General features: G+C 44.2%; 1 protein-coding gene across 2 annotated transcripts in view; it reads left to right on the forward strand.

Moving 5' to 3' along the window:
* FLNB (filamin B) overlaps positions 1–12,136 on the forward strand; it is a 138,973-nt gene that overhangs the window by 94,003 nt on the left and 32,834 nt on the right. For both annotated transcript variants that reach the window (XM_052647481.1, XM_052647489.1), the window contains exons 22-28: positions 803–976; positions 2,096–2,258; positions 3,179–3,339; positions 6,761–6,928; positions 8,756–8,879; positions 10,027–10,183; positions 11,219–11,408. In XM_052647481.1, the coding sequence (XP_052503441.1) occupies positions 803–976; positions 2,096–2,258; positions 3,179–3,339; positions 6,761–6,928; positions 8,756–8,879; positions 10,027–10,183; positions 11,219–11,408 (1,137 nt within the window). The remainder of the gene's footprint in view (positions 1–802; positions 977–2,095; positions 2,259–3,178; positions 3,340–6,760; positions 6,929–8,755; positions 8,880–10,026; positions 10,184–11,218; positions 11,409–12,136) is intronic.

Raw genomic sequence — 12,136 nt, forward strand, 5'->3', positions numbered from 1 at the left:
ATCCCGGCACTGTCAGCAGATTTCCCCCGCCTTTTTCCTTTCTGGCAAAGCTAGAGATCATGATTTTTTTTTTCTTTCAAATGTAGATACAGAACATATTGCATTTTTGGCAGTTACCTGAAAAAGGTTTAAATGTGCTGCTGGCTGATACCACCCTTGCTGTCTTCACCCTTTGAGCTGTCCTGAATCTCACGTTTCTCTCAAGAAGTGGGCAGGTGGTTATGTTGTTACTTGGGGAGCCTACCCTGGAAGAATCATCTTTTGCCAGGGAGATTGAAGGTTGGGGGCCGGGTATTAATATTCCTGATTCTGAGACAAAGAAACTGGCACTCATTGAAACTAGAATAAAGTGCTGAGAACCATGCCTCTAGGGTTTGCTGCCGAATATGAGGTGTTAGCTACATTCTTTTTGTCTTTTTCCTTTTTGGCCACACCACACATGTGGGATCTTAGTTCCCTGACCAAGGGTCCAGCCCGAGCCTCCTACCATGGGAACTCGAAATCTTTTTTTTTTTTCAATTGGAGGATAATTGCTTTATAATAAGAAGCTCAGACTCTTAATCACTGGACTGCTGAGACAGCCTCTGTTCAAGGTATTCATTCTTTTTAAAAAATATTTTTTTTTAATTTATTTGTATGGCTGTGCTGGGTCTTCGTGGCAGCATGCAGAACCCACAGAGGATCCAGTTCCCTGACAAGGGTTGGAACCCGGGCCCCTGGATTGGGAGCTTGGAGTCTTAGCCACTGGAGCAGCAGGGAAGTCCCAGCTGGTGACATTCTTACCTGTGTGATTGTTCTGCAGATGTGTTTCGTGAAGCCACCACCGATTTCACGGTGGACTCGCGGCCCCTGACACAGGTTGGAGGCGACCACATCAAGGCCCACATTGCCAACCCCTCTGGAGCCTCCACGGAGTGTTTCGTCACAGACAATGCTGATGGGACCTACCAGGTGGAATACACGCCCTTTGAGAAAGGTGAGTTGTCTTCTTGGAACACGACTCTTGCTTAGAGCTGTGCTAGACCGCCTCTCCCGGTGACTGGTGCTAAGTCCTGCCCCCCTGTGCTTTGCTTGCCTCAGCAGAAGTATGGGCACAGTGACTGGGGAACGTGGAAACCTGCCTCCCCAACAGAGCCCTCTGCCTGCTTGGGGCCTGGTGTTTTTTGGCTCTGTTGTGTAACAACAGTTGGGCTGACTTTAGCCTCAGACTCATCTGAGCAGGTTATGGGGTGATGTCGTGGCATGTTGCTCATTTGTGCAATTCCTTAACATGATTCTTTCTTTTTAAAATGTATTTATTGTTTTGCTGTGCTGGGTCTTCTGTTGCTTTCTTTGTGTGGGCTTTCTCTAATTGTGGCGAGCAAGGGTTACTCTTCTCATTGCAGTGGCTTCATTGTTGAGGAGCATGGGCTCGAGGCATGTGGGCTTCAGTAGTTGGAGCAGACAGGCTCAGTAGTTGTGGCCTGCGGACTCTCAACCATGGGCTCAGTAGTGGCACATGGGCTTAATTGCTTCTTGTCATGTGGAATCTTCCCAGACCAGAGATCAAACCCTAGCCCCCTGCATCAGCAGGCAGATTCATATACACTGCACCTCTAGGGAAGTCCAGCTTCTTTCTTAATATTAGGAATTATTAAAATTTTTGATAAATCATAAAATCATAAAAAAATATAAGCAGCATATGTCCTCATTCCCTGTGTATGTAATCCCTGGACATTATGGAGTAGATATTTTCGGTCTCTTCGTGAATGCTTTTCTATTTTATGGCTTTCCTTTGTCTTTTGATTAGTGACTGGGTATTTTGCCATATGAAGATGGTGTGTTTAAGATGACTGTCTTGAAAATAAAGTTAGGGATATTTGCTTGGACAGGCCTTGTGTGTGTGTTAGGAAATGGGGTTGGCATGTGATTGCCAAGTGAACAAAAGCATAAACAGTTTGTATTTTTTAAACTCAAATCATACTAGCATTGCTATTTGTTTAACCTGTCCTTTCTGAATAGCTTGAGGTAGCACATAGACTTGAATGCTAGAGTGCTATTTTCTGCAAACAAGTGGCTCTTGTGCAAGTAAATTTTTCTGTGTTGTATTGAACAGGCCTCCATGTAGTGGAGGTAACCTACGATGACGTGCCTGTCCCAAATAGTCCCTTTAAAGTGGCTGTGACCGAAGGCTGCCAGCCTTCTCGGGTTCAAGCTCAAGGACCTGGATTGAAGGAGGCTTTCACCAACAAGCCCAATGTCTTCACGGTGGTTACCAGGTAAGCAAAGGCCTGGATTCATGTGTTGACTCTGTAAAAGGAGAGTAGCCCTAGGTATTTTAAGTGCTCTCAAAACATTTTATAGGTGTATCATGGTTTCCCAACTCTTTTTTTTTTTTTGAACTTTTTCTTTTGTGTTGGGGTATAGCTGATTAACTATGTTGTGTTAGTTTTAGGTGAACAGCAAAGGGACTCAGCCATACGTATATATGAACCTATTCTCTCCCAAACCTCCTTCTATCCAGGCTTCCATATTACACTGAACAGAGTTCCGTGTGCTATACAATAGGTCCTTGTTGGTTTTCTATTTTAAATATAGCAGTGTGTACGTGATCTTCCCAAACTACCCATTCCCCCAAGCAACCATAAGTTTGTTTTATAAGTCTGTGGGTCTCTTTCTGTTTTGTAAGTAAGTTCTTACTTATGATTTCCCAACTTCTGAGAGGCTTTTTATTTCATGGTTTGTGAGGCATCTTCCTCTGTAGAGACTTATATTACAGAGGAAGACCAGGTATGCTTTTAAAAGCACCAAAAAGCTGTTGATAATAGTCATAAAACTGCTGAGCAAAGCAGGCCTAGATATAAGCTCATTAACTTGATAATTGAGTAATGTAGAGCTGATGTCATAGTCAAGTGAAATATTAGAAGTATTCCTATTAAAACTGGTCACAAGTCACATACCAGAATTGTCCTTTCATTCCCAGCCAATACAATTAGATAAGATAAACAAATGAAGGGTAAGTGTTGGAAAGGAGGGGTGAAAGCTGTTTTTATTTATATTACACTGTGAGAGGTATCACAGTAGTTGAGTCCAGTTGGCTAGGTTGGGTAGTTTCTAGAGGGATTTACATGAATTTTGGCAATAAGCAGACTGGCGTGAACCACTAGTACAACTTGGCCTTATTTCTCACACTTCGCAGAGGGGCAGGAATTGGGGGTCTCGGCATAACTGTGGAGGGACCGTCCGAGTCAAAGATAAACTGCCGAGACAACAAAGATGGCAGCTGCAGTGCAGAGTACGTTCCCTTTGCTCCGGGAGATTACGACGTGAATATCACATATGGAGGTGCCCACATTCCTGGTAAGCTGTCCTTCTGAGGGGAGCCCAAAGGAGAACTGATTTTTGCACGAAAGCAGGTTTGATTTAGCTTATCTCTCTGAATAGGAAAAAATGTCTGATATGTAAAGGAGCTGCAAAGGAAGAATTTTCCTTCAAGCTGCATTTCCAAGAATATTTCAATTCCCAAGAGGACCAGTAATAGGGCAAAAAACATTGGCTTAGAGTTTTGACTGAAAATTTAGTTTTGGCTGAACAACACGGTTGTTCACATGTTGAAGGACCTAGATCTTAAAGAAAAGCTGGTTCTTCACAAAGTTGAAAATTTTCATTTTATTTTGTGGTTAGTTCTTACTCATCTTATACACATCTTGTTTTCTTTCTTCCGTTGACAGTCCTGGTAGCTGATAAAGACACACAAACTCAAATTTTTATACATAAATTTCTATTTAATGATGAAATATGGACACTTACTGTGAAAAATAGGAATAATTTAATAATTTCCTGTTCATTACATGGTATTTCTGTATTTCATATTGTGACCACCAAAAATGTCTCCAGATGTCATAAACATGCAAGGGGACAGCATCACCTGTAGCTGAGAAACACTGCTATAAATGATTGAGACATTTTAAAAAATGACTTATATAGTGAAGAGCTCTCTAACTTCCATGCTCCGGCCAAGGAATCTTCATAGATTCTAGTTCTGTTTATTCAGTGAAGTGGTTGCCACCCAGCACCCAGCCAGAAGGGTTAGATGAGTGTGTATGGTGTGGATACAAGACATGGACTCCAGGGTTGCTCTTAGTCAGCTTACCTCAGGTGGCTCTAGGGGTAAAGAACCCACCTGTCAATGCAGGAGAAATTAGAGATGAAGGTTCAGTCCCTGGGCTGGGAAGATCCTGTGGAAGAGGGCATGGCAACCTACTCCAGTATTCTTGCCTGGAGAACCCCACAGACAGAGGAACCTGGTGGGCTACCATCCGTAGTGTCTCAAAGAGTTGGACACTACTGAGCGACCTAGCACACCTTGTCTCAGGTGTGGTCAGAGCAGGAGAAACCTTGGGTGAGTGATTTGTTCTGAAGGCCATAAGCCAGGATGAGACTGCAAGGAAGGGGGCAGGGTGAGGGCTCTCCATTTGGATTTCTGGAATGGCTTCCAGGAAGGTGGAATGTCCCCAGACTGCTTGCTGGTTATCATATGCAAACATGCACACACACCCATAATCACTCCTCCTTTTGCATACTGATTGGGAAGTATTGACATTCAACTCAAATTCGTTCTACTCAGGTGTTTGTTGAAGCCTTCAATTCAGTGCAGTCGCTCAGCTGTGCCTGACTCTGCAAAACCCTAGGGACTGAAGCATGCCAAGCTTCCCTATCCATCACCAACCCCAGAGCTTGCTCAAACTCATGTCCATCGAGTCGGTGATGCCATCGTTGAAGCCTTAATTCATTTAAAATGACGTTTCTCCTCAAACTTGTCCTTACAGCTCTTTCAATATAGAGTTTTTAATTTCTATAATCACTTGCCAAGGGGAATTCAGCCACGGACAAGACAAAGCTCCTGCCGTTTGTGAGCTTCTTGTCTAGTGTTTACAAAGAGAGCCGGGCTCGAGACAATACAGAGCCAAGGGGACCTTTTGGAGCTTTGCAAGTGTGCAGTTCTTGGGATGGGAGAGTAGAGCTTTGAGAATGGGTGGATGGCTGTCACCAAGGGTATGACCTGGTGACTCCTACCAGGAGACAGCAGTTGGGATGAGCATCTCCTGGTTTTGATAGCAGCAAAACTATTTTGACTTTACTGAGAAGGTCTTCTGGGTGCCTTCAGCTTTGGAATTCCCCTTGCAGAATCAGATCAGAGGTTGGGCCCCTGTGGCTGACTCACGAGCTAGATTTAAATGGCCAAGTTGGAGCATAATGACAGCAAGAGTCCCGATCGGAATTTTCTCATTGAATGTAGATGGTGCCTCTTTTTTTTTTCAATTTACATTTTCCAGGCTCTATTGCCTCCCAGAACCAAATGCCAACTTCTAGACCCCAGATTTTTCCCAGACAGAATCATTCAATAAGGCATTGGTTGGTTGTCTTAGTGTCAGGCTTCAGAGTGAAGAGAATGCAGAGTTTCTGCCATGAAACGTTCAACACCCTGGTTCTAATTTATTTTCATAGGAATTCTGGTTGGTTAAGTATTAGCATGGTTTTTCCTGGTGTGACACAAACAAGGTATCTGTCTTACCCAGAGTGGCATATTGGTTTCCTCTAATGGGCCAGCTGTGGTCTGTTGGTGGTGACTGTTTCAACCACCAGATTGACTAGAATGAGTGCATCAGGAAGAAAGGCTGTTGTAATTGATTGGTCATGTCTGCCTGGATCACAGAGCAGGAGAGTGGCATAGATTGCTTGGTATCTACCACTCTAGATCTTAAGTTACCTTGTTGGATCTTGGCTACTCTCCTGCTAAGTTCAGACCACGTCCATGGGAGGCTAACTGGGTGATTGGCTTTAAAGTTTGTTCATTGCCATTGCATTGAATTCCTCAGCTGTATTTAAAATAAAACTCCTTTTTGTTCCCAGCATGGAGCATGGTGCTTGTCTTTGCCAGAGTCAACTGTTTTACTTCATTTAGCCAAAAAACCAGATGCCATTGAAGCCTGGCTATTATCGGGGGGGGGGGGGTGGGGGGGGGGAGCCAGAGCCTTGGTTCTTGGTTTTTTGTATGGTCTTTGTTATTTACCACCCTTGATTCTATAAAGTACGAATGTTGTATGGTGCAAAGCAGAGAAACCTCAACTTACATGGCAGTGAACGTCATTAACTTTGCCAGGCATCACGGGGAGCCTGAGGTCTCCTGTAAGAGGTGAATGTTGCTCCTTGGTGATGGACTTGACAGCCTGAGGTGTGGTCCTGGGGACACTGCGGTTCCTGTCTCTGGCTGACCTCTGGGGAGGTCTTTCTTGGTCTTCCTTGATAGAGGAATCCCTAAAGGGTTCTGGCCCAGCTCTTATTTCTGTAGTTAGTGTTTTGCTCAAATCTCAACCTCCCTGCCTTTTGCAAATTTCAATAGTCTTTTTTTTTCTTAAATAAAAAAATTATTTTTCTTACTTGGCTGCGCCAGAGCAACTGAACTGAGCTGACCTTAGTTGTGGCACAAGTCTGGATTCATTACCTTCAGAGTCTACTGATACCTTGTACACAGCCCCAGTCTGTGTTACATATGATGGTATAGTGACTTGTTTACCTAAGTCTTAGAGTGCTGTTCAGTACTATGGGCCTAGCACCTGGCACCATGCCTGCACATAGTAGGTGCACATGGATGCACACAGCAAGGCAGAAGGAGCTGATACAGGGAGAGCCTAAGTGGGGAACAGGGCAGTTCTGGGTGCACACAAGCTCTCCAGTCACTAAGGGGGTTGTACTTAGAATCCTGTGACCTCTTTTCTAGGCAGCCCCTTCAGGGTTCCTGTGAAGGATGTTGTGGACCCCAGCAAGGTCAAGATCGTTGGCCCTGGGCTGGGCTCCGGTGTCCGAGCTCGCGTCTTGCAGTCCTTCACAGTGGACAGCAGCAAGGCTGGCCTGGCCCCTCTGGAAGTGAGGGTCATGGGTCCACGAGGTAGGTATACACCCTTCCTTCCTGCCAGTGCTCTCCTGCCCAGGACAGGGGCAGCCTGATCCAGAGCAGGCTGTTCACTTATGAGTTTCATCATGAACTTAAATTTCTTAAGTTACTCTATTGCTCTGTGTGCTGGCTAAACAGTGGAAGTTCGTGTTTAAAAAGTAGGCAGGCCTGTTATTTTTCTAATAGCCTATCTTTCCCCTCATTTAATAATGTAACCCTAAATGTCTTTTTAAATTTTTATGTGTATATTTTTTCTGAAGTAGTGATGTGTGAAGCAAGCACTATTTGGGCTCTCCCATATGAAATTATCAGAACTGCGTAAGTAGGATTTGTGGGACTTTCTTCAGGTTGCCTTGGTGCTCATGTAGGATCACACTCCAGATTTCTGGAAAGGACCAATACTTAGCCCACATGGCACACCGTCTTGTCATTGTCCCAGCTCCCAAGAGAGGGGTCTCTTGGGGAATGGGCTTCCTTGGCAGTTTGACCTGCCCTCTTGCAGCCTGGAAAGCAATTTGGGTTGGGTGTGGCGAGTAGGCCCTTTGGGGACAAATGCAGATGTGTGTTGAAATTTACCTTTTTTGGTAGGTGATCGCACTTCCTCTCCCAGCATATAAACATATATGCTGTTCTCTGCCTCATCTCTTGAGTTATCTGGATTTTCCCTCAATGATGTGTTCTTGGCTTCACAGAAGTGGTGAATAAGGGCTTCCTACTTTGAAGAGGAACTTTCTCCTTAATGGGGTTCAGCACGAAGTTATGCCCTTTGAAGCTCAGTGCAGAAGTGGTTTTGGGGAAATGAAGTCATAGGGCTGGAATTTGATTCCACCGACTTGCTGAGCTTCAAGACCTCTGTATATGCGTGTGTGTGTTGGGGGTGGGTTGTGTGTGAGAGAGAAAGAGAGTGAGGAAGAGGAGGAAAAAAAGAGGGAAAAGCTTTATTTAGACATCTACCTTTATTACAGAGGACACTGAAATAACAGCCTTTTAATTTTAGCTGATCAGAGGATTCCCTGGTCAAGGCGCAGCCCCTTGCAAGCCATTTCAGGGTTCTTTAAACGTGACCGGAAGGGTGACTTTATGGAGACAGGTTTGCATTTTCCCGCTGGCTGCTGCTCTGATGTATGGAACCTGAATGCCTCTTGCTGGCCTTGCCTCTGAAACTGCCCTTGGGCCTGCCTCATCTGCTTCATGAGTATGGCATGCTTTGATTAGGCTCCCCTTCAGTTGACCATTTCTTGAGACTCTTGATTAGAACTGGGATCTAGAATCTATCAACCTAATGCATGCCTTGACTATGATTTAATGAATTCTCACTTGCCCTGCATGCTGCACCCAACATGCTGGCGCCATAGTGGTTTTTGCTCAAAGGTGGGTACAAGTCTTGACTAGCCGGCCCATTGGTTACCTTTTGCGGTTCGGAGTTCTGGATTCTTTGGCCTTCTTTCGGCTGTAGACTGAAACTGCCACATCCCGAGCATGCCTAGCCAGCTTGAAAGGATAGCATGTCTGCAGCATGCACCCCCCAGCAACAAGTGCAGGCAGTCTCCTTAATTATACTCTCGGTCTGACTGAGTGTACTTGAGCCAACAAAAAGCTAAAGGTGTCTCTTAGGTTCATGGTTGCATTTGTGCAACCATGAATTGGCCATCCTGTCTCCTGTGATTTCTTAGACCTCTGATTATGGCCTGCTTGCCTGTGTGTTACTCATCGGTGGAAACCCATAGCTCTCAGGGATGAATGTAATAGTTTTTGAACTCAGCCCAGGGTAGAGTGAAGGGCAGACCAGACAGTTCCAACAGCCCTCTTGTCTGTTTTTAGGCCTGGTGGAACCAGTGAACGTGGTGGACAATGGTGATGGCACACACACAGTGACCTACACCCCATCCCAGGAGGGCCCTTACATGGTGTCTGTTAAATACGCGGATGAAGAGATCCCGCGTAGGTAAGCTCCTGACCCTTAGAGAAGGGGTCCAAGTCCATCTCAAAACCTCCTGTCTCATGATTAGCTCTGCTCTGGTGGCCTATCCATGTATTCATCTACCTATGTATCTATCCATCTAGCTATCCTTCTATCCATTCATCTATCCATGTATCCATCTATCTATCCATCCATCATCCACCCATCCATGTATCCATCTGTGTATCTATCCATGTATCCATCTACCCATCCTTATATTCATGCATCCATCTATCCATCCATCCATCCATCTATCCAAGTATCCATCCATCAATCCATCCATCCAGTCAGCATTGCTAAAAACCTGCATGCCCTACACAAGTGTTAAAATACATTAGCCACGGTGTTTGTGTCTCCTTCTCTCTTGGTGCCCCCTTACATTTGTTCCTTTCAGCCACCTTTAACGTAAAGATGAGCTGAAATTAAGAAGTGCATTAGTTCATCAATGTCTGCTTTCTGGTGACTGTGCAACTTGTTTTCTAATCGGGGCAAAGATTTTTTAACTTTTTTACTAATTGAGAATTTGGTTGACAGTAGCATTCTCAAGAGATATTGTTCATATTAATACAAAGAATGTTATATAAGCTCTTCATCTCTCAGAACAGTCTACCAAGAATTTGTTTTAGCATACTTAAAATTTGAAGTTTCATCTATACTCCTAATATGCATATTTTACATAAAGCTCTAGCTCCATGGAAATGTATAAATCATAAGTTACATTTGTAGTATTATTAATACTTGATTAATAGGTTTTGAATAATCTAAAACACACTAAAATATAGAATATAAGAGGATGGGATAATAATGAAAGCATCAGTTTTAATATCTTTTCTTTCCATTTTGGTGACCATTGTGTTAGGAAAACAAAAGCGGGTTGTATATTTTTGGGAAAACCCCATGTTTCCTAAACTGTTATGGATATCAGTTGGTATCCCATGGAATTCAGTAAGGGAAAGCTGATTTGCTATATGATGGTTAGATGGTTGTAAATTTCTCTGGATTTAAGGCTCTTGAGTCCTAAATGCTGTAGAAATGCCCCCACTCGATCCTACTCTCTTTGTTTGAGAGAGGTCAGATTAAGCTGGACTGAAGTGTATCCGTACTGACTTGGGATGTGCATATGTCTGTCAAGTCCCTTTAAGGTCAAGGTCCTTCCCACATACGATGCCAGCAAAGTGACCGCCAGCGGCCCTGGCCTCAGTACCTACGGTGTGCCTGCCAGTCTGCCTGTGGAGTTTGCCATCGATGCCAGAGATGCTGGGGAAGGCCTGCTTGCTGTGCAGATAACGGTAATTTTGAGTTATTTTTCTGGAGCCAGACTGCATTAGTAAGATCTCATTTCCCAGTTAGGGATAAGAATCAGATTTTAACAACCAATTCCTGATCTCATGAAAATGTCAGATTTCCCCACTGGAGAGTCAGTAATTGTGCAGGGGAACAAACATGCTCGCCTGAGAAATCTAAGGGTTTAACTCCAGGTACCACTTTTTGGTGAATCTCATGTATTTTGCTCCCTATTATAACTGCTCCTACATTTTAAATTTTTGAATGTTTAAAATTACTCTTAGTTAGGACTAAGTTCTGCTGTATATCACAGTAAACCCCTAAATCAAAGTGGCTAAACACATTCATAGTTCTCTCTAGTTAGAGGGGTTTGGAGGCCAGGTAAAGTCCCTGGGTGCTGTGTGACTTAGGGAAGAAGTAGGCTCCACCTCTCCGCTCCTCTGTTCTAGCGTGTGGCTTCTGTCCCTGAGTTCTCCTCATGAACCTTGAGGCTGCTGGTGTGCTGGCCATCCAACCCACTTGGCAAGCAAGAAGGAGGAAGAGAGGCAGAAGGGACCTTCCGACTCAATCAGCTCTCTTAAGCAGCCCAATTAAAAGTCCCTCCTAAGACTTCCACCCTCTTCTTGTGTGCTGGAAGTTTGTCACAAGTCATGGCTGTACCTAGTGGCCAAGGATACTAGGAAGTGGCATCTCATGTTCTGGGAACAGCACACCTAGCTAAGAATTAGGGTCCTGTTAGTAAAGAGAGAAGGGGGCGTGAAGGTGATGGTGTGCACTCAGGAGCCTCTGCCCCCTTGTCTCCCTACATTTCAGTGGATTTGGAGATAGAAACTATTTGTTCCTTTGACAGAAAAGTCACTAAAATTAGCCATGTCCATCACAGTGTTAAAGAGATCTGTGACCCTCTGCTTCCCACCACTGCCAAAATGTATTAAACCAGAAATTCTTTCCCCACATTAATTAATGAGCAAAATGTGTCAAGGTTTTTCTTGAATAGTTAGATGACAACATCCTAAATAGCATTTCTCTGTGATCCACAGGACCAAGAGGGGAAACCCAAAAGAGCCATTGTCCACGATAATAAAGATGGCACCTATGCCGTCACTTACATCCCAGACAAGACTGGACGGTATATGATTGGGGTCACCTACGGCGGGGATGACATCCCATTGTCTCCCTACCGCATCCGGGCCACACAGACGGGTGATGCCAGCAAGTGCCTGGCCACAGGTGAGTGCAGCTCAAGGACTTTGACATCACAAAGCCAGCGCATGCCATCTCATCCTTGTGTGATCAGGGCAAGATGCTCAGCTATTCTCAGCCTCAGTCAGACTTAGACGGAAGGCCTTTCTGGAAAACATTTAAGTTCACGAAGTTCTTCCAAGGATCAGAGACTTTCATAGGGCTATTACAGAGAGATCAGGTGAGGTCATTCTTGAGAAGTGGTTAGGACAGTGCCTGGCATGTGGAAACTATCATAATTACTTTCGAAGTGGGTGATTTATTGAGATTTCAACTGTCATGGCAGCTCCAATAAAAACATCAAATGTATGCCTTTCATGAGTAGATGGTTTAGTTTTAGAGATTTACTCAAGAGCATTTCAGGCCAGCACTAGAGAAACCCATTAGAGGACCTAGGTTTTTCCTCAATACTCAGGACTTACGTTTGAGTGTCTTGGGAATTTTCTAGGAATATTTGAGTATCATAGTTCCTTCCATTTCTAAGACACAACCATTTGAATATCATGGGCAACTCTGATGCTGCTTCAAGCAGATTTCAAACCATGAATCCTTTCTCTGAAAAGAAACAGATTTGCTTCTCTTTAAATAAAACTTTAACAGAGGTCCACCCTGGATGTTTCCTGTTTCTCTCATCTTATTCTGAATGGAGAAATGCTTTTGGCTTTTAGGTTGTAAAAGCCAAACCTTTGGCAAGGTTATAAATTGTTCATATTGGC

This window comes from Budorcas taxicolor, chromosome 1, assembly GCF_023091745.1.
Source record: "Budorcas taxicolor isolate Tak-1 chromosome 1, Takin1.1, whole genome shotgun sequence".
Classification (NCBI taxonomy): domain Eukaryota; kingdom Metazoa; phylum Chordata; class Mammalia; order Artiodactyla; family Bovidae; genus Budorcas; species Budorcas taxicolor.